The 21246-nt window shown below is 51.3% G+C and overlaps 1 protein-coding gene across 1 annotated transcript; it reads left to right on the top strand.

Annotated features, from left to right (window-relative positions):
* Nucleotides 1-251: 251 nt before the first annotated feature.
* Nucleotides 252-20840, top strand: MLPH (melanophilin). The gene is made up of 17 exons (XM_082763215.1): nt 252-319; nt 1697-1821; nt 3709-3930; nt 4048-4184; nt 5424-5462; nt 6044-6138; nt 6841-6969; nt 8089-8287; nt 9238-9401; nt 13509-13592; nt 15126-15317; nt 17167-17361; nt 18413-18568; nt 18672-18758; nt 18968-19025; nt 19703-19800; nt 19915-20840. The coding sequence occupies exons 2-17, from the start codon at nt 1712-1714 to the stop codon at nt 19939-19941; spliced, it is 1992 nt and encodes a 663-aa protein (XP_082619341.1). The 5' UTR covers nt 252-319; nt 1697-1711; the 3' UTR covers nt 19942-20840.
* Nucleotides 20841-21246: the final 406 nt, after the last annotated feature.

The raw sequence follows: 21246 nt of genomic DNA, 5'->3' as shown, positions 1-21246 counted from the left end.
CTGCTCCGAACTCCCACCCCGTGCATGCGTGGTCACTGCAAGCACTGGTGAACTTCACATCATGCTGTCTGGCCCCATGACATGTGATAGCATCTCTCTGTGTGGTTTCGTTGTTTGGATAGATTTATTTTTTTTTATTTTTTTTTTTACATCAGTTCACAAGATTCGGGAGCCCGCGTGAATAGTTGTTGGAGGAAGTGATGATAGGGGAACCAGCTGCGGTCAGGCAGATTTAATTTTCTTTCCCATGCAGAAGCTGTGATCGCCGAAAGCCTGCATCTGAACCTCTGCAAAACTCTGCAAACTGCCTTGAAAAAAGGTAAAAAAAAAAACACCTATTTTGGCTGGTACATTGAGCTGGGGTGGGGGAAGAGTTTCCCTAAAATAATGTGGTTCCCAAGATTTATGCCAATCTATGGACCTGCCTCCAAGGAGCTGCCCACGTGATGTTTTTCTGACGAAACCAGCACTGTTCAGGGGTGTGGGCACTTAAGTATCCTTGTATTTTTAAATTTTGTTTTGTTTTATTTTTACATTTTCATTGCGTAGCAGGCCACGCGTCGGTGCATCCTTGTCCTTGCATCCCAAGGGGTGCAAACCTGAATCTGAGATCCTGGCTTGCACCAAAAGGCCCTGGAACAGGGTCTTGTTGTGATGTTAATTGGCGTTTATTGACCTGCTTTGCTGTTCGGATTCAGTGGGGCTTTCAAATACACTTATGTAAGGGCAGCCCGGCTCGCCTCTGCCCCTGCCAAAAACCTAATTGCTTTTGTGGGAGCACGTCTGCACTGGACATCAGCGCGTGGCTTCCAGCGAGGCTCCCGTGTTCCTCCTCTGCAGCTCAGCGTCTCTAACAACCGCTTTTTCTGCACCAAATTCCTCCAGGTAGGGACTCAGAAATCCTCTTCTGGCTCTGGTCATAGAGTTTAGCCTAATCTTTGTTTCAGGAGAGTTGGTGGGGTAGAAAACTCCCTGCAAAAATCCTTCCCTGCTCCCACCCGGCTGAATGTTTCTCCCCTTTGCTCCTGCTGGCTTGCTTTTTGATAAGATACCTGTCAAGGGAAAAGAAGTGTGCCTAGCATTGCTCCGATGGAGATAAGGAAAGGGTTTCTTTTAATGTTCACGATCATTGTGCTAAAACACAATGTTTTACCCAGAGAGGGAACAGCAAGTATGATAACAAGACCAGCTTTACTAATTGGATTATTGCAATTTAAATATATTCCTTCGCATATATGAGGTACTTAGCCTTTTTTTTTTTTTTTTAATCCTGTCAAACCATCTTTTCTTGATAACTGTAAATGAGGGGAGCACCGTGCCCTAATTAGGCTGTTTGTTATGAGTGAAGCTCAGCTTCTCCTGGCCACTGGGAGAGCAGCTGATGAACACAGGAGGCCTTTTTCTGGCATGGTCTTGCTGATGACAGCACCCCAAGGTGCTTTTTGATCCCCACACAAGGCTGTAGGTGCAGGATGGTGGGTTTAAGGGTCGAAATACAGCAAGGAGCAGAGGCTCGGGGGCACAGAGGCAGTGCTGAGGCAGGCTGGTGGGACCTGGCGTGCTGGAGCCGGTCGCTCCGGGCGAGCTGGCACACCAGGGGATGCTCAGCCCCGTGCCAAGCCCTGTGGCTTTCCTGCCGTTTTTCCCCCCGGGGAGGTGTTTTAAGTTCTGTGACGTGGCTGCTTTTGTCGCTCAGACTCGCCGGCGAGAGATGGGGAGGAAGCTGGATCTCTCCAAGCTGACCGATGAGGAGGCCAGGCATGTCTGGGAGGTGGTTCGGAGGGACTTCGACCTGCGGAAGAAAGAGGAGGAACGGCTGGAGTGAGTATCCACACCACGGGGTCTGGCAGATGTCACAGTATTTAGTGTGGGAGATCGGTGGTCAGCAATTCAGTGGGTCCTGGGAGCCCATGGGGTCCTATAGGATCTCCGAGAAATAACTGAACCTGTCATCGGTAGGCTTAAATATGTTGTGTGTGCCACTTGAGGAAAGTTTTAGGGAGCCAGAGGTTGGGACAGGAAAGTCACCAGAACAGCAAATTGATGTACGTTCATACCCTTACAAACAGGACATTTGACAGAGATGATTTCTCCCCCAGATCACAAGGGGAGTGTGAGTGGCTGAGAGTCATCCTTTGCTAGGGATTTCCCCTAGGATGCTCGCTCTGGAAGAAATCAGCCTCGATTTCAGCCACAGAAGAAGCAAGTAGGTTTGAAATATTCCCCTTTTCATGAGATGCAGGAGGGCATGGGAGCCTCGCTGGCTTGCTGGTGCAATTAACTGGGAGATTTGATGATAGCTGGTAGGAAAACTGGTTCACCTGCTGGGGAAATGGCAAAACACGGCATGGCAGTGGGTGTCCTCAGCTCCTGCAGCTCTCACCCTCCGTGGATATGGACAAGGAAGGGAGCATGCCTGTATAAAATAAAACGCAAGGAAAAAGGGTTAAAAGTGCCTGTTTTCTTGAGCTATGTGTCTAGAAGCTGGTTTGTAGGGCTGGCACGGTCTGCAGCATCGTGGGTTTTCTGTTTGGGGCTTTGTTTTTGGTATCCCCATAGAAATGTACTGCTCAACGTTAGCACCGTGTTGCTAGCAACGCTGCTAGGAGGGTGAGCATCTGAATATCAAAAAGTAGACGCCCAAGTGGGTCTTTATACTGATTTTGTGTGTTCCAGAGCCTGGGTTAATGTAAGCTGGAACCATCCCAGCATAACAGTGAATGGTGTGCTGGCAGCAAGCTGGCTTTAAAAATCTCCATGGGGAAAAAGAAAAAAATAAATCGAGCTGATCCCTAATCCCAGTGCAAGGATCTGGGGGGGCTGGAGGGACATGAGTGACACCTGGCGATGACCTGGCAGAGCTTTTGCCTTATGTTTTGCCTTCGTTTCTCCACGGCAAAGCCCTGGAGGACAGTTTAGTGGTGGTGGAGCCAGCCAGGTACAGCAGAAACCCCGTGAAGCCTGCTGCTTGCTCGAGGTGTGTGGCCCAGGCTGATTTCTGCTCTGTAAAAGGCAGCTTCCAACCCTGCCTAGGCGGAAAACAAGCCTCGTAGGACCTTCCCTACAAGTCAAACAGCGTCTCGCAACCGTAGCCCCAAAGGCAAACATATTTGGGCTGGTGCAGAGAACAAACAGAGAGCCTTCAGGCAGAGCCTTCGGCCCCTACTCTGGGCAGGTGGGTGGAAATGTGTGTTTTGGCTGGCTCTGGCTGTTGCTGAGGGTCCCTCCTGCATGGGGACCAGCCTTGATAGCCAGGTCTGGTGGCAGAGAGGACATGCTCCCAAAATTGTTCCCATTAGCAGGGCTTTCACAGGAGCATCACGAGCATCTCTGCCAGCTGTGGCCAGAACCTCACTGCACAGGCACCCTGTATATGATATAAATCTGTGCTGAATTTAGCACCGAGGGACTGGATCAACACCTCTCTTAATTCTTCCTAATCTAAGATTGTAACCTGCTCTGAATCCAGAGCCCAGCTGCTTTGCTTTGGCTCAGCTTATTCAACCCCTGATTTGTCATTAATTAGATTTGCCCTTGAGCTGTTTTCCACAAGCTGTGGGGCTCGGGGTGCCCCCTGGAAAATCATTCCCTGAAATGATCGAGGGTTACGGAGTTTGCCACGTGAGAGGTGGCAGAGCTCGGTGAGATTACGTTATATTTCTGCCCACCACCTAACGCCTCTCCCTCTGCTCTGGGGTCTTTCTGCAGGGAGCTGAAGTGCAAGATCGACCAGGAAAGCAGCAAGAGGGCATTCCTGACAAATCAGTCCCACCTCAACGAAACCCACTGTGTCCACTGCCTGCAGCCCTTCAAGTTCTTGCTGAACAGCAAGCGGCAGTGCCTGGACTGCCACTTCTACACCTGCAAGAGCTGCAGCCGCTACAACAAGAAGGAGCAGGGCTGGGTCTGCGACCCCTGCCGCCTCTCCAGGTATGGGGAAAAAATCTGTCTGGGGTCGCTGGGGTGGCGAGGGAATTGGGGTGCTGCAGTTCTCCCAGCCATGTGATGATGGGATGCTGGCTCACCCTCTGTCCTCTCTTGGAGCAGGATTGTGAAGATCGGGTCCCTGGAGTGGTACTACGAGCACGTGAGGTCCCGATTCAAGAGGTTTGGAAGCGCCAAGGTGCTGCAGTCCCTCTACGGCAGGCTGCAGCCAGGGCAGAGGGACAACTCGGCATTTCTAGGTGAGGGCGAGCACCGGGATGATACCCCCAAAACCTCAGGGTAGGAAGCCTGAGCTCTGTCTCCAGCAAAGATTAATTCCCTCACCTTGCCTTGCATTCCTCGGGCAAGGAATTTGCTTATCAGACGTGCTGGCTGCCCGCAAACAGCCCCCGGGTTTGCTCCGTGGGAGATGTGATGGGTTTTCAGCCCTGTGTCGGCGGCGAGGTGAAGCCATGTCTGTCTGGCGTGCACGGCCAGCAGGCACGGAACCCGCCACGGCCACACCAGGCCCTCGGGATTTTTAGGCAAAACACCTTCCTGCTGGGGAGTCTGCTGAGGGCGAGGAGTAAAATGTGTCCTCGCAGGAGAGGGGAATTGACAGCTGTGGGTATCCAGCAGCGTGCGTGTCAGCAGGTGGCAGTGATTTTCAGGCTTTTAACCCATCTCCAGCATCCTCTGCTCTGGCTGTGACTTCTGCCTGCCTGGCAAACGCAGCCCGAGCAACCTCCAGGTCTGAAAAGCAGTGGGTGGATGGGGCCAGCACTCATTTTTCCCAATGATCTAACAATTTTTACAGGCTGTCTGATGGAGCTGTGGCACAGACAAAGCTGTATCTGAATTAGCAAACTGCCTGTCACAAATCCTGTGTTCTTCAGAGCTCTGTGGACCTTCAGGATTTCTAAGATTGGTCTGACAGTGTATAGATATGTGTTGAAAGCTGCTGTTAATGCACTGTTATTTACTGGAGAGCTGCTAGCTGCCGTAAAAACAGCTGCTGCACTGCTTTGTCCGTGGCCTTGAAAAGCCAATGTGGATTTTATTCCCACCTTGAGAAGCCCCAGAAAACTCACATTTTTTTTTTTTTTTTTTTTTTTTTTTTTTTTTTTTTTGTCATTGCTTCGTTAACAAGGCTTGACCCTTGAGGAAGCAAGAACATCCTCACAGGATGCTGCTTGCAGAAGTACAACACAGTGCAAGGAGGATAAATTGTTTGCTGTGGCTACCCCTCCTGCTGCATTCCCAGCCTATGATGTGTTTCATTAGGACTGGGGAAGTGATGGCAATGAGCTTTTTGATTCTTTTTCACAAGTTCTGTCTCCGAGTACGTGTTTTGTTCCCTCTAAAGAGTCTTTTCATGACTGTGCCTTGTGGTGGTTAGAGACTGAGAACTGCAGTGAACTGCAGCTCTGAGTCTCGTTCTGTGCAAGCAACCTGGAGAAAATGTATTTATTTTTCCCCAATGTTTTCTTCTCATTTAGGTCTTCACGACAGAGTTTACAGCCTGCCAGACATAAACAGTAAGTTGAAAAGAGAATTGCAGCGTGCAGCTTGCAGTTCAGGAGAGGCTGCTGCTGTCTCCTCCTTTTCCCAGCCCCTGGCTGTGAACTGCAGAGCTGCTGGGACAAGGAGGATGTCTCGCCACTGCTTGGCTCCTGCCTGCAGTGCACCCGGGGTTCCCAAGGGTGGGTTCTGGCACAACTGGGATTTTTGGTTACAGCCAGACTCAAAGCTTGCCAGCGCTCATCGCGATCTCAGTGCATCTACGTTGTATGCTTAAAGCTGGCTGTGTTTGTGGTGAACACACTGAGTTTGTGGGTAGAAGTTGTGTTTGTTAGGAGGAAAGGGTTGGTCAACTTTGCCTTTTGATAGGATGAGAGAAATCCCAGTCCCTTCCCATCCTGTGTCCCCTCCCCTTTTACTCGTGCAATGCCCGTGCTCTGGCGTAGCATGCCAAAACCAAATTAACAGAGGGAGGTGTTTCTGGCATGGACTGCTTCAACCCAGAGGAGAAGCAAGGTGTGATGTGGTGGGGACTCACCTGCCCCAGGTGACGGGTGCTGAGCGTCCCCTGCTCAGCGTGCCGCTGTCCTCCCTCCAGGTGAATGCCAGCTCCGTGCCGGCGGCAGCATCGGGGATGACAGTGATGATGAAGATGATGCCCTTCGTGGGGCCGAAGCAGAGTGTTACAGCAGGGTAAGCCTCTCCTTCTGCCACCCCTTCTGCCTCACTCTGTGCCTTCGACTGCAGCTGGCCTGCCAGAGGTGGTGGTGGCTTTCTGTTCCTGCTAGGAAGTGTATCTGTCCTTGCAGTATGTACGAAACCTTTCCTTGAAATGCTGTTAATGTTACATACCTCCTGTTACATGCACACCATTCCAGCCTACGGTTACGTGCTGCACTTCACACCCTCAGTACTTCATTTTTCATCTACCCTTCTGAAGTCTTTGCGGCTTGTCCAAGCTGCTCCTGCCCCAAGGCAGCCAAAGACCTCACAGACATGGGGAGATCTCACCCACAGCATCCCTGGCTGAAGGCAGAGGGATGCTGTAGGACCCAAGAGTAGCTCCTGGACCTCTCTGAGGGGTCAAATAGCTCAGCTTGCCCGCTGAGCCTTTATAAACCAGGAGAGAGTTGCCTGTTGATGGCCACAGTCCTGATCCAGAGCTGTGTAAGCCAGGAGCCTGCTTTTCCTTGACTCCAGTATAAGCATCTGCTGTCCTGTACACCCGGCTCCTTGCAAACGGGATAATCCTGTGGCCAAATATTCTCCAGAAAATTAGGAGCCTTGCCTTGGCCTGTGCACAGGTTCAGGCAGACTGAGGAGACGAGGGCCGTTTTCTTCAGGACCAGCTGTGGTTCACGCTGAGTTCTCCTTTCTTGCACTTTCCATGCTAAGATGCGCAAGACAAAGCGCCTGCTGTCTGTCCATCCCTTTGATTTCGAACTGGACTCGGAGTACTCTTCCCAGTCTCGCCGCCAGTCTGTGCAGCTTTCTCCAGCACCAATCAGCCCGGATGGCTTCCAGGTACTGGTGGGGTGGTGGGGTTGCTCTTCTGCCTCTCCTCTTCCTCCTCACCGCCTCTGCCACCTCCTCGGCCAGCTTTGCAGCTGCATGGCGGTGCTGAGAGGCGGCGGTGCTGATTCCCCAGAGCCCTGCTGTATCCTCTCCCATCCCATTGCCAAGTTAGGACAGCCGAGTGGAGTGGGATGGTCAGTCAGATGAGATACCAAGAGACTTTCTGCATCTCCCCCTTCAGATCCCTTGGCTGATCTCTGCAGGCAGCTGTTTCCTCATGTTGTTGTAGGGCTATGGGACACTCTAATTTCCAGCTAGCTTTTGGAAACTGAACATTCACTAGTCAAGGGACAGAAAAAAAAATAAAAAACAGCCTGCTCTCCTATCATACCATCTAGTCTGGGGCTGTTTTTCCCATGTGGTGGCACTGGGGATGTAGCGTTTGAGTGTCAGCCCCACAAGAGGGGCGCAGAAAGGAGCCCGGTGCACCCTGGAGGCAGCCGTGTTATCAGGGCCCCATGCCTGCTGTGCTAGCACCCGGCGCCTGACCCCGGGCTGTGATAATTTAAACTCCGCTCCTAGCTAGAACTAGGATGTTCTGAGACACGTCACAAAGGCTGTAAAACAAACAGACAAACAAAAAGCCAATCCACACAATTCCACGTAAATTGATACGAGTTTGGGGCAAGGAAGTAGATCCATTCTTTCATTATCTAAGCCTGCCCTTGTGCTGCAGGATTTAACATCTAGGGAAGGCTGACCTCTGCCAAGATGATCCGAATCCAATTTATCATTTGCAGATATGTGGAGCAGAAGCTCGTTATTATTTTAGTAAGAAAAAGGCCATGGTGTTTTAAAAGAGTGGATCTTAGGGACCAAGTTTTTTTCTGCCTAGCTGCAGCGACTCTATACCTATTTCTCATAAAAATTAACAGTGCCCCCTGGCAGTGATCCTAAGTATTGCTCAGTGTTGAGCAGCAAGGTTAAGAGGCCTTTAAGCTGGGTTGTTAAAAACTGGCATTATAAAAGGTCAGCCCATGCATGTATTGGAGGACAAAGCCAGGAACTGCTAGGGAAGGGAGAGGAGCCCCCACTGGCAGCAGCCCGGCATCAATCCTTGCCTCTCAGTCCTTCCCAGGCTTCCCCAGCTCGGCTGAAGATGCCCCCCAGGAGCACAGGATGGAGGAAGCAGGTCTGGCAGCAGTCTTCCACCACATCTTGCAAGAACAGGAACAGCACCCAAGCCCTCCAGAGCAGCTCTTCAGCACAGAGGTTCATCTCACCATCAATTCGCGGAGAAGGAGCCTGGAAAGAAATACAAAACCTGGTAGGTGTGTGGGGCTGGACTCCTCCTCGCTCCTTCTGGGGAAAGGTGGCTGCAAGAACAGTAGGACCAAAATGCAAATGGCTTTTTTGAACAACCTCAAAGTGACTAAAAGGCTTGAGTGTCAAGACAAAATGCCCATCTGCAGAAGTGATATATATATATTTTTTTTTTTGCACAAAAGAATCATCTGAAGTTATTTGGCTGCAATGGGCTGGTCTTGTCCCCAACAAAATCCTGGTCGCTGGCTGCACAGGCAGGCTGTGGGGTCTGTGGTTTATAAATACCCTAGCAAATGAGGGCACAGAATTTGCCTTTTATTACCGCTGTCTCCTGCTGTGACAGCAGAGCCAGGAGGACTGAATGCCATCTTTTGCATTACAGGCAGCTGTGGCACATATCACTCTGGGTCTCAAACTGCCTGGCTGTATTTTCCAGTGTTTGGCTTCCAGAGCACTGGGAAACACTGGATAAACCTTAATCTGTACCATTTAAATTCCCACTCTGAGCCTGTCTGGGTTGTTAAATCAGTAGGGCCCTCAAGTTTATTAATTCCCTTTCCTGCAATTGTTCTCATCTCATTTGAAATCCTCCTTTAAAAGGTGTTGGGTCTGCTCTTTTAAATGCTCCCTCCTAGGCTGGTACCCCTGAGATAAATACCTACCAGCACTTCAATGCATGAAGTGCAGTGTCCAAACCTGGACTGCCACAAAATCAAAAACTCGTTGTCAGTTTTTGGTTTAGGGCACAGCTGTTTGGGGTGCGAGAGGGTGAGGATGATGCTCCTTGTTCCCAGCTCCACCTCAGCAGCTCTGCTTGCAGCTCTGACAAAGGACAGAAAGAGTAACCTGGAGAAGGGACTGGTTATTTGTTTGTCTTAGGGATGGGACTGATGTCCAGGAGTTCGTATGAATCTCTGGGATCTTTGTACTGAAGCCTTCTCTCTCCAAAAGGCAGCCCCTGGGGTGAGCAGCCCCGGTCCCCGTACTCTGCAGACATGGACACTTCTGACGAGGATGTGAATGGAGCCCAGAAGGTCCCTGCCTACCTGCCCCACCACGTGAAACGCCGGAGCAGAGCCTCCTCCCAGGAGAACATCAGCCACTCGGGAAACCAGGTATTGAGCGGGCTGCAGAGCCCCTTGCGGGACCACGGCTGTGGCCAAGGCTGTGTTGCCACAAACCACCCTTGTTATCTGCCAGGTGTGGCTCAGAGGTGAAGCAGACCCACAAATAACCAGAAAACACACAATACATTTGCACAAAGCCATTGTCCCCTTCCGCAGAGGTGCAGTTTGGCACCGGCGCCTGCCAGGTGCTGGCCCAAAAGGGATTGTAGCTCCCTGCATGCTCCAGATCCTTCTCTCTGCAGGATCCAGGGGAGAAAGGAGTGTGGCCATTACACTTTGCCAAGCACGGCGGTGGGATGTGGGATGACCTAGGGGCTGGCTTGTCCCCTTGTCACAGCCGGGTGGCACCAGTGAGATGAAGGCCCAAGGCCCCGCTCTGCCCCCAGCGCTGTGGGGACCTGCAGAGGTGGCCATGACATGGGAGCAGGCTCAGGGGCATGGAGCTGCATTTAGGGCTTATCCTTCCCTCATGGCGAGGGAGAAGAGTGGTTTCTCTGCCCCGTTAGCATTACACAGGAGCACTCTGGACCTTTCGCAAGGCCTCCTTCCAACCTTCCTCTTCTGCAGCCATGGCTGGGAGAAAGCCAAGTGCTGGCGTTTCCCTTTGTACGCGCTGTTGCAGTAACAAGCCTGCCTTCAATGCTGTCAATTCTCCAGTCTGTCCCTGTTAAACTGCGAGCTACCTATAGTTTTGCGTGTCCCCTTTCTTCAATTAAATGTGCCGGGGCTTTATGATCAGGTCAAGGCTTGGAGATGTAATCAGCCTCGAGATCCTTTTCTTTCACGATGTGGAGTGTTCCAGCCCCAGCAGGACTGGGTCAGGCCGACCTGCCACGTCCCTCCCCTGAATGAGAACAGGGGAACAGTCTAGAGAAGGGTGTCGAAAGGGCTGCGAGCTTGTGTTTTAATTGTAAATAAGGACTTGCAGTCCTTGACGCCGCCTTTGAGAAAGGTCGGCGGTGAGAATGGTAAAGCCTCCCTCAGCCCTCTTCAGCAGCAAAATGCACGGTGCTGCTTGACTACACAGGTATATGGGGAAGAAATCTGCTGGTCTCTGCTTACAGGGGTGATTCTGCCATCCTGGACCCTGCTTTTGGCAATGCGTCTGTAACCACAGCCATCCCTCATCACCATGCTTCGTGTGCCTAAGCAGGGAGAAACCTTTCCTTTCCTTCTCTTTCTCTCAGCATACGTTCAAATTAGTGAATGTGCTTCGTTTTTCAGTCCCCAGTAAATGGAAAAACCTTGGACTGGATGTCCTTAATGAGACCACGGTACGTTAGGCATGAAATGTGCACAGGGCTTTGCAGTGGGGAAATGGGGCCAAATTCCTAGCAGTGCCTCAGATGACTTCCTTCATCGCCTCCGCAAGCTCTTGCTTAAGCACGGTCCAGTGTGCTCTGTGTTTTGCTCCATCACACCAGTATGAAGGCTGCTGTGGCACCTCATCACCCTAATGGTTATGAGACATCTTCTAATTCCTAATTCAGCCCCATTTGTTCTTATGCCAACACCGTTCATTAGCTTAAATAGCTCTTCATCCTTCCTGCCCTTTATGCCGCTGATGCATTTACAACTAGCAACCGGGTCCCGCAGAGCCTTCCCCCAGCCCAGCAGGAAGAAACCAGGCTCCATGCTGGCCCATTAACTTCGGAACAACGCACGTGTTGCTGTCACTGTTGGCCCAGGAGAGGCCTGGTACAAGCCCAAAGAAGAGAGAACATCTTTCAAAACTCACAGCTAGTTTGCAATTCCACAGCAGGCAGGAAGATGCAGGTTTCAGTGCTAGACGGCTCCCAGCTGGTGGTTCAAGACATTGGACTGTGCCATGTAGGGTCCAGAAGCATCTTTATGAACACGAGTTAACCCGGTATCACATCCCATAGCCTGTTGCTTCACAGGCAACGTTTTTCTGGCAGACACCTTGTTGTCTTTTGAAGGTTTTGAGAGATGGAGAGCACATCTCTTTACCCTGTGTCACTTCCACATCACAGATGAAAACCCACTTCTCTAAAACTGCTGTGGGTGCAAGTTCATCAAAATTGTGTTTGATCTGAAGATCTCTTTTGCTTTAACTCTGGCAGGAGCGTGCTTTTCAGTCCCTAACAGAAGAAACTTAAATTTTCTGGTAACAAAACCAGAGATTGATACTAGCCCTACAACTCCAGGAGCTGCAGGTGTTGAAATAAAATCCAAAATGAAAAACACAACTCTTAAATCTGAGACTTGAAAAGAAGCCCTGAGCTGGGAAAAACTCATTCACACACAAAAATGTTTGGTTTCAGCAGAGGCCTAGGTCTTGGTCCTGAGCAGGACCAAACCACAAGGAAAACCAACTCTTTTACTGTTTGGGTCTCTCCCCAAAAGCCATTCTGGTGCACTTAAAGGGATCTTAATTCTGGATTTCCAAAGCTGTGATGTCAGTCTTAGGCTGCTTTTCCTCTGATTCCTACAATCTGACTCCTTCATTTTTACCTAAAGCTTCTATTAGGTGTCTTGGGTCCCTTGCAGATGTCTCCTGGTTAGCTGAGAGGCTGGAGGCTGCACCTCTGCTAAAATAACCTGTCTTCAGTCCCAAGGAAAAAAAATGCCATTTGCCCTAGCTGATGTCTTGCTTACGGGCTGTGATTTATTTTGGTTTGTTCATTTAAGCTTTTCAACAGACCGGTGTTCAGCAGCCTTTGAGCACTCCTTGTGTTGCACAGTGAGCACCAGGCATAGGAACCAGCCTGGCCTGTGAGGAAGTGTGAAAAAAAGGCTCTTCATCTCCTGTCTTCGTCAACAGCAAACCCTGCATTATGCTCTGACCTCTCTGAGCTGTGGTACGGATAGCGCAGGTAGCACCAGGTGCTCAGTTCACGTTGGTCTCCTCTTCTGAGCTTTATGGTCCATTGCAGACCTCTCATTGTCACCAGAGTGGCACAAGAGTCAGGCCCAACAGTACTAAGAAACCACTTACAGCTGGATTGGATTGCTTCCTGCCTGGAGGCTTAATGCTGCTTGAGGATGCATTCAATCCAGGACGGTAATTACCATGCTCTGCTCTCCCCAGTGTCAGGTTTTTATGTTCATCTTCACTTAAGCAGATGCAATCTCTCCAAGCTGTTGTGAGGATCTAATTAATCAAACACCAGCAAGCACAAAAACTCAGTGAGAGGATGGAAATGTTATAAAAACAAAGCAAAGCCCTCGCATCCCTTTGTTGCTGCATTTACTTATTGCATTTACTGCTCGCTCCCTTTTGAATGGGAGGCAGCCACTCAGAGCACGAGTAATGTGGAAGGTGGTGTTTTATCTATGTAAAACGGGCAATATTTTTCATCATTTGTATTTTATTTGTTTTGATCAAAGGAGGAAGACTTGTTTTGGAAGAAAGCAAAACTTGCATTTCTAAAGGAAGAAGAAGAAAAAAAAAAAGCTTCCTTTTATGTTTGCAGTGATTTAACCACAAAAATTTGTCATGGCTCTTGAGCATAGAAAGCAATTTCTCTTTGATTTCCAGAATTTTGTCTGTCTGACTCCTCTCCTGGTCACTTTTTCAGCTGGAAGAGGAAGGAAGGGAGACAAGAGGGGCGAGAGTCTTGATAAATCAAAGCACTGAGAAGCGAGAAAATTTCAAAGTGTTTTGGGAAAACTTTCAGTTTTACATTTTCTATCTGGAATTTTTTCATTGGAAATTCCTTCCTCCCTCCCTCTTCCTCTCCCAGTGCTGTATTCAGCAGGGGGCAGTGGGGTAGTAGCTGCATGAAAAATGTCATAGCAGGGAGCGAAAACTGACATTGAGTTGAATTTGGGGCAGTACAAAAATGATGGGAAGAGAGTTGGCTGTGTCACGTCCCGATGCCTCTGGACATCAAGGGACACCCTGGGGCTGGTGGTGAGGGTTTATTATAGTTTATTATATTTATTTAGTGGTTTATGGAGTAAACCCTTCCCCAACCCTCCTCTCCTGCTGTGACTTCTTTGGGGAGCCCGTGGTGGTGGTGCCTTGCTCTTTTTGTTTTGCTGGTTGCATGTGCCCTGGGCTGTGTTCCCACCACCCTAGCAGTGGTGGCGGCTCTGTCCTCTACTCCTTTTCTCTCTCCTTTCCTCTAGATTCATGAGCTCAACAAGCGCATGTCCGCAATCGAACGCATGCTGAACCGCTTGGAGGAAAAAATCCTGGTGCACTCTGCCGAGGTAACAGGGCAAAGCTGGGGAGAAAACGTGGACGGTGCCCGTCCCTTCCCCTCCTATCAGCTGGTCCCCGTGCAAGCTTCTGCCTTCCCTGCCCCTTCTGCACAAGGAAAACAACTGGGTTTTGCTTTGGTTCTCTATTAAACGCTAATTTCAAGAATATTTAGAGTAAGAGAGCAGAGGCAAGAAGGCTTTCTGTATCTCCTCTGGGCTGCCCTTGTCTTACTGTGCCATCAGTCTCAGAAGAAAGCAGCTAAATTAAGTTAAAGTTGGGCAACAATGTAGAATCTGTGAAAACAGAGGCCACTTAACATTGATTTTGGGTTTCTAACTTTAGACTGCGTGCTTCTCTTTTCCTTCATGTGAACCCGTTAGGATGAGGTGCACTGGCCACAAATGGCTCAGTAGTGATAATTACAGAGAAGTCCCCCAGGCAGCTAAAAAACAATACAATTTCTTATTCTCTCTCAAATTTTGAACAGGGACAGCTGTTCCGTGTTTCTGTCAGTAAATCCAGCCAGATTTAGCAGAGCAGAAGGTGTGCATGTTTGCAGGTGTCACCAGGCTGGCAGAGCTGCAGCCATCAGCAAAACCTCTAAAACATGGATTTGATCACCTAACCAGAACACCTAGAATGGTCTGAGGTCTAGAAAAAAATATATATGGGATTCTTTAAATGCCAAGTGGTTTAACCCCAGGAAAGAAAAGATAGGGGCAAGGGGGACAGAAGTATCCAAGCAGGCAGAGAGGTGCTTCAGGGAGAAGTAAAGCTTTGTTTCCATGTGTGTGGCAGATCAGGGTAGAGGTAATAGGTGTAAGCTGCCGCAGGACAGCTTTGGGTTAACTATTAAGGGAAGCTTTCTAGCAGAAAGGATAGCAGGGCCCTGGAATAGGTTGCCTGGGAGAAAGGTTGCCTGCTGCAGATGCCATTATTCGAGGCTGTTAAGAACAGCTTAGACAAAAGCCATCAGGTACGATGCAGGTAATTGTATTCCCATCTTCACTCGAGGGACAGCGAGTTCAGTAACTTCCAGAGATCCCTTCCAACCGCAGCGAGTTTAATGGGTTTCTTCTGCGGGTAAAATGAATCGTGTGTAATAACAGGGCCGCGTGGAAATAAGCCCTCTATCCTATGGGAAAACGTGCTGCCTGTTTTCTCATTGCACACCGGAGCACCTAGGGGCTCTGATGCGGTACAACCAGGCTCCCCGGGGGGATGGTGGTTCGCACGGCTGCTTCTCTCAGCCTGGTGGATCTCTGAGTTGTTGTGAAATGCTCCCCGTGGGCCCCAGATGGAATTGATTTTGAGGAGGACAGCCTAAAGTTGCTGGTTTGCTCCCTGCCACTTGTGCCCTGTGAAGGAGGTGGTGGGCAGGCCTGAGAGATGTGGGCATGGGGTGCTCCTGATCCCCTTTGGTGCTGGACACCCGGCTGATCTTGGTGAGGGTGTCTGGAGACAGATGCACCCCCGTGTCCCCACAGCAGACCCTTGCACTTACACGGCTCCCTTCTGTCCTTTCCCTGCTCTCCTTTCAGTCTCCAGCCCCAGAGCCCCAGCTCGATCCCGATGCTGAGGAAGAGGAGCTGAAGAGGAAGCTGCAGGAGCTAGCCAGCCACATCAGCGACAAAGAAGTTTCCTCCGAAGAAGAGGAGCGTGAAGAAAAGACGCGAGTGAAGAAACCAGAGATGAGCTTCTCCAGCGATGACATGGCCAGTGAGGCTCGAAAGGTGATCCATGCCCTCCTCCCTGTGCTGTTCTCGGCTCCACCTCCGGTTCCTTCCTCCCTTGCACCATGCCAACATGCCTCTTGTTTCATCCCACACCTCCCAAATCAAAATTTGGGGCCCCAATTCCACTCTACTGGGTCAGTGTCACCTGCACTTAGAGCACTGTGCTACCTCCCATCGCCTCCTGCTGCCAGCAACAGGAGGAGAGACCAATTGGTGCCTCTTACATTGAAGTCCAGATTCTCTGGATCTGCCCTAAATTCTGCTACTTTTTGCCCAAAAGGCAGCCCTGAAGCAGGGAGGATACCAGCACGCTCATCTCAGTGGGGTCAGCCGGGCAATACAGAAGTCACCCAGCTCAGCTCCGAAGCAGAGACCCAGCTGAGTTACAACAGCCCAAGTAAAAGCAAATCTGCCAAGGGAAACAAAAATCCAGCTTTTTGCATCACAGTAACACTTTGAGCAAAAACATGAAATACCTGTTTGGGACATTGAGTTCAAAATGACTGCAGTGATGTGTAGATGGAGCAGTTTGGGTTAAAGGCTGTGGCAGCATAGATTTTTTTTTAACAGCAACCTTTCTTACACTTTCCTGTTTCTTGTTAGAGGTATTTATGAGGGTGTCTCCTGTTAGAAAACAAAGTGATGATCCGAAAGAAACTTGATCTGCAGTTATCAGACCAGAACTCAGAGTGCATTTATCAGTGGTGGGCGCGAGCCTTAATTAGCATCAGCACCCTCTCAGTCAAGAGCCAGGTTTGGATTTTGCTTAATTCTGAGTCTTTTTTGTGCAAATCTCCTGTGTAGTCGGGAAGGAGCCTTCTAACAGGGGAAGGCTGCGGCAAAAGCAGGCATTCCTAGGGGAAAACGTGAAGCTCGGTGCCGCACGGTGAGGGCACCATAAAATGATAAAAGTGCCAGCAGGACGGAGCGAGCTGGTTCTCCGCAGAGCGGTTTGCCTGGAAATACGTGCGGCTGTAAACAAAACTGTTTGTCTTTGTCTCCAGCGCACACATCACCCCAATCTCCTTGGTTTCTAGGGAATTATCAGCCGAGAGAGAGATGATGAGTTTCTTCGGTCTATTTTTACACGTGCTTTCTGACTGATCGAGCGACGGGGCTAATGCAGGCAGTGCTCACGAGCATTACCGCTGTCAGCGCTCCTTGGGGTGGGAAGAGAGGGCACGAGCCCCAAGTTCTGGCCCCATGGCAATGCAATACTTTCTTTTTTTGTTATTGACATCCATGCTCAGACCCTGTAAAGCTGTGTTAGGCCTCACGCTTTTCCAGTGCAGCACCAGAACCGGCCATCCTGGGAGGAAAAAGGGTGAGAGGATGGCATGGGTTTCCCCGGCAGAGTAAAGCTGTAAGGCAGAGCTGTTGCCTTCCCCTCCTGTAAAGCCTTCAGGTGGCCGGATGCTTTGGCTGGCCGACAGCTCCATGGCACCACTTCCAGGCAGGGAAAGGTCCCTTGGGAACCTCTCTGAAGCCTTCCTGCACCACGGGGAGCCAGCCCAGCAGCAGCTCTGTGCTAATGGCAGCTCCCCACCCGCATTTCGAGGTGATTCCCTTTGTCACGCCGTCCCCAAGGAAGCATGAGCTGAGATCAAAGCTCTTTTTTAGCCACACTTCCATCTCTGCTGGAGAGCCCTTCAGGAACAATGCGAGCCCTTTAATTATCTCCATCTTTCTCCAGCTCTTGAAGGCCCAATGCCCCTTTTACCCTCTCTCACACTGTTTCTCACACCATCAGCACACATTAAAACAATGATAATTTTTAATTTAATTTTTTCTCACTCCTTCCTTCTTCCTCATCGCCCTCCACTTTGGCTGTGCTGGGCTTTTGCAGAGGTCATCGGCTCAGGCTTTGAGTGAAATCACAACTGAAGTCCTGAGAGCCATAAATGCCACGGAGAAAGTGGTCTGTGAGTCGGTGCATGGAGAGAGCCAGCACAACGGGCCCTGTGCCCCCCTCGGAGGGCAGCATCTCAGCCTGGAAGGTGGGAAGGAGGTGGCCGAAGCGTATCGTGAGCTGGAAGAAAATGTAAGGTTCCCGAGAGTTTTCTGGGAGCAGGGTGGGAATGCAGAGAGCCTCACGGATTTCTTGTTTAGCCAGCACACTAAGGGATCAGAGAGGTTGCATGTGTGTTCCCTGTACATGTATGAAGATCCTGTGATCCTCCCATGAAAAATGGGGAGGAGATGCTGAGGAGGAAGTTGGAAGGAGCGTGAGGGACCCATGTTCTTGGCCCGTGAGAAACATGGAGGGAAAAAAAAAAATAGAACTGGAGGAGCTGGACGTGCATTAGCAGTATCAAAGTTTGGGGGCTGTTCAGCAAAATGGTGGCCAGAACCCACTTGGTCAGCTTATGTCAGCGCGTGGGGACAAATTAATGTCTCCTAAATTGCGTTGCTTGGACTCGCACCCTTGTAGTAGCCAAGGAGGAGGTAAGTGGCAGTAAAAGCCATGGTTTTATGAGGGGAGATAGTTGTGCTCCTCTCACCCTCTTATCTAAACAGCAAAGTCAACATGCTGCTTCCCGTAGTGGCCGCGCATCCCTGTTCCACACCCCTTAGCTCATCTTGGCCGTGCTGCACTCTACACACGTGTGTTTCCCTTCCTGGTTCTGGCATCATTTCTGCACACCCAGAGCAGTTTCTGTGCAAAGCTGCTCAAAACCAGCACCCCAAATCCTGACTCAAGCAACCCAGCCAGGAGAACACCCTTAAAAAAGAAGGACCAGATTTGGAGCATCAATTTGCCTCCTTCCCAGCTTGGTCATAGGTGCCTGTCTCCCCTCTGGGCGCATGGCATGAGGATGCTGATGCTACCCAAGGGGGTCATGGAGTTTTGCTCCTTCTTGTATCCACATCGAGCCTTTTGCTGCATCACCCGGTTGGTAATTGCTCTCAAAAAACCTCGGGAAGGGAGGAAATGAGATGAAAAGCCCTGCCAGAACTGAGCGGTGCTGTCAGTGCTGCGAGGCAGGAAGGTGGTCATAAAACAGCGGCAGGAGCTGTTGTGTCTGGGGCTGAAGAGGAGGAAGGTTAACTTGCAATGTTGTGCTTTTTATTTTTTTTTTCATGTGTTTCAGGTATACCTGACTGCTGGGAAGACGTACCAGCTCGAGACGACCCTTGTGGAGCTTGAGGAAGGGGCTCAGCACAGTGGCACGACCGACTCGGAGCTGTCGGAGCTGGAGGACAAAGTGGCCTCGGCAGCCGCTCGGGTGCAGCAGGCAGAGAGTGAGGTGAGGGCAGCCCCGAGAGCTGGTGGCAGCAAACGGAGCCGGCTGGGAGTCTTCCAGGCCCTGCCCGTGGGGGTTTGCTTATTTATTTTTTCTCTCTTTAAAGATATCGGACATCGAATCTCGAATTGCGGCCCTGTCCGCGGCAGGGCTGACCGTGAAGTCGGTGGAAAAGGCGAGGAAGAGCGGGCAGGTGAGTGCTGGGCAGGATCATCCCAATCCTGAGGGGTCTGTGCTCAACCCTTCATCAGCACCTTCCCTAGGCACGTATTCTGTGCCTCTGTGAGGCATTCACCTCCCCTCTCGAGAGGACTTGCTTTAAAGTTGTAGAAAGGCAGCCTCTGGGGTGCCTCGGTCCCCCTGTCCCCTTCCTCACCACTGACATCTCCTCCTCTCTTGCAGGAGATGTCTGGACCGCAGTTCCTCAGGAGGAAATTCCACAGCCCCCTTGATATCAGCGGTAAGAGCCGTGGCCTCGGGGGTGCTCGGTCACCCATCCTCCAAATTGCTTCATCTGTGGCACCCCGGTGGCCGTGCCACCAAGGGTCTCCAGTGACCTGGGACCTGTCCCAGCAGCTGGGGTGGCCGGGGGTGGCTTCATCCTGACTGTTATCAGCGAGGGCCGCTAGGAAATGACTTTTCTATTTCCCTCTTATCTCGCCCCATGAGCTCACAGGCAGAAAGAATGGTTCTTCGTCCAGATAACGCCAAATAGAAGATGAACAGAGGAAAAGGGGAAAAGATCATTTAATGCAGAGAGGGAATCGCACTTCCCCATGAATACAGGCAGTTTAAAGTTCAGTTCCCCAGGCTGGGAGGTGGCGAGGTCCCCTCTGCCCAGCTGCCCTCCTGGTGGAGAAGGGCAGGCAGATAAGGGCAGAGCTGGGGATACATCAGCCCCACGAGGACATAGAGGGATGCTCGACCAGGCTGGATGTCAGCAGGCGAGCATAATCCCCTCTGCCCAGGCTGGGCAATGGGATGGCTCCATCCCCTTTCAGGTCAAAGACTCGTAAAGGAGACCCACGAAGGCAGAAACTGGTGGCAGAGGAAGGGCGATGATGACCAGGTGCCCTTCCTGGTGCCTCAGATGATCACAGAGCCCTACTCCCGGCCTCACCTCTTCTTTTACCACAGGTCCCGATGACTCCTTCGACCGCAACTCAGCGTACCGCGGCTCGCTGACGCAGAGGAACCCCAATGGGAAGAGCAGGAGGGCAGAGCGGCTCTTTGCGGTACGTGGCCGGCCACACAGCCCCCCTCAGACCCCCGGGGAGGGACGGGAAGCACCCTGGCCTCATCCCATGGGGCAGGGGACGAGCTGAGGCCGTGCTGTCGGTGCCTTGCAGAAGCCCGTGATGACCCACCTGCCCTGAGGAGAGGGGCAGCCTCCTGCTGACGACAGGAGACCTCAGCGCAGAGCCTCGCCGCCTTCCCCCAGCGCTTGCCCTTCCTCCTCCCGCTGCCATCTGCCCCTGGAAGCCCGGCCGGGGGGAAGCCAGGACCCCAGCGAGGACCCCAAAAGAAGCAAGGGTGCAGGAGCGTGGCCGGGTCCTCGTGTAGGGGCACACATCCGCGGGGCTGTGGCTTTGTACAGGACGCTGCCCTCCTCCTCCTTCTCCTCCTCTTCTTCCTCCCTACCTGCAGGGAGGTTTGGTGCCACTCTCCCCTCGAGGTCACATCAGCAGTGAGCGGAGCACAGGGGCTCCTCGTGAGTCTCCCTGCTCTGCCCGAGGTTTGCTGATGTCCCTCGGGGGCTGCGATGGCCCCGGGTTCCTGCCAGGTGCCAGCAGCACTGGTGACACCCACCTGCCCCAAAACCCAGACTGCTCGTTTGCCTCCAGCTGCTGCTTCCTCTGGCTGGAGGCTTTGGGGGAGATTTTTGCTAAAAGCGTTGGTTCAGTACCTGCTGGTCAATGCCCTTCACCTTCACCGTGAATTCCCAAGCACGTAACTCATAGGCTTGGCTTCAGCAGCCGTAGAGACTCCTAGCAGTCCAGAAATGAGTCCTGCAGTCACCCCGGGGCAGTCTTGTAAGGCTGGAGCCTGGAAACTTTCCCACTCCAGCTGCATCAAAGCCAGTTTCCTTTTTTTCAAATAAAAATCCTGGTGGCCTGAAGTTCAAAAGATCGAGCCAAGCTAAGGGCTGCAGGTGGCCCAAGGAGGCTTGGGATGGTATTGATTGCTTGTTCAGGCTGTAGTTATCCTGTTACTCGCTGGTTTTCTGCCCTGTCTGCCCGTGTAGATGTTATATATACGTACACTAAGTCATCCAATAAAGCCAATTTTGTGTCCAGAACCTGTGATCGCTCGCTGCCCCACAGTGGGGTGGGGGAAAGAACGGGGATAGTAAACTGGGAACTCGTGATTGGAGGTAATATGGACAGCAAAAGGGACAAAAAGTGTCCCTGTGTCCTGGCTGTGTCCCCTCCCAGCCCCTCTGTGGTGTGTGACTGTCCCCAGAACTGTCTGGCCAGCACCTTTGCTGTCCCATCAGCACGGAGACATCCCCATTTGGGGACATTCCTTGAAATCCTGGCAGTCCCATTTTTTCCCCAGGTGGCAGATGCATGTTCAGTGCCCAACCATCCCCCTGCATGGGCAGGAGGGGGGGGATCAGCCCTCGCTGAGCGCAGCACAAAGATTAAAGAGATTTAACCCATTTCAAGCAGTTTTAAGTG

The sequence above is a fragment of the Aythya marila genome, assembly GCF_965140915.1.
Source record: "Aythya marila genome assembly, chromosome: 6".
NCBI lineage: Eukaryota > Metazoa > Chordata > Aves > Anseriformes > Anatidae > Aythya > Aythya marila.
This window is presented reverse-complemented; position numbering and strand designations above follow the sequence as displayed.

Bases quoted from the DNA above. Each gene is read 5' to 3' on its own strand.
- MLPH (XM_082763215.1), top strand. From the start codon at position 1,712: ATGGGGAGGAAGCTGGATCTCTCCAAGCTGACCGATGAGGAGGCCAGG. The intron at 17,362-18,412 runs GTAAGGTTCCCG...CATGTGTTTCAG, and splicing joins ATCGTGAGCTGGAAGAAAAT to GTATACCTGACTGCTGGGAA. The intron at 18,759-18,967 runs GTGAGTGCTGGG...CCTCTCTTGCAG, and splicing joins AGGCGAGGAAGAGCGGGCAG to GAGATGTCTGGACCGCAGTT.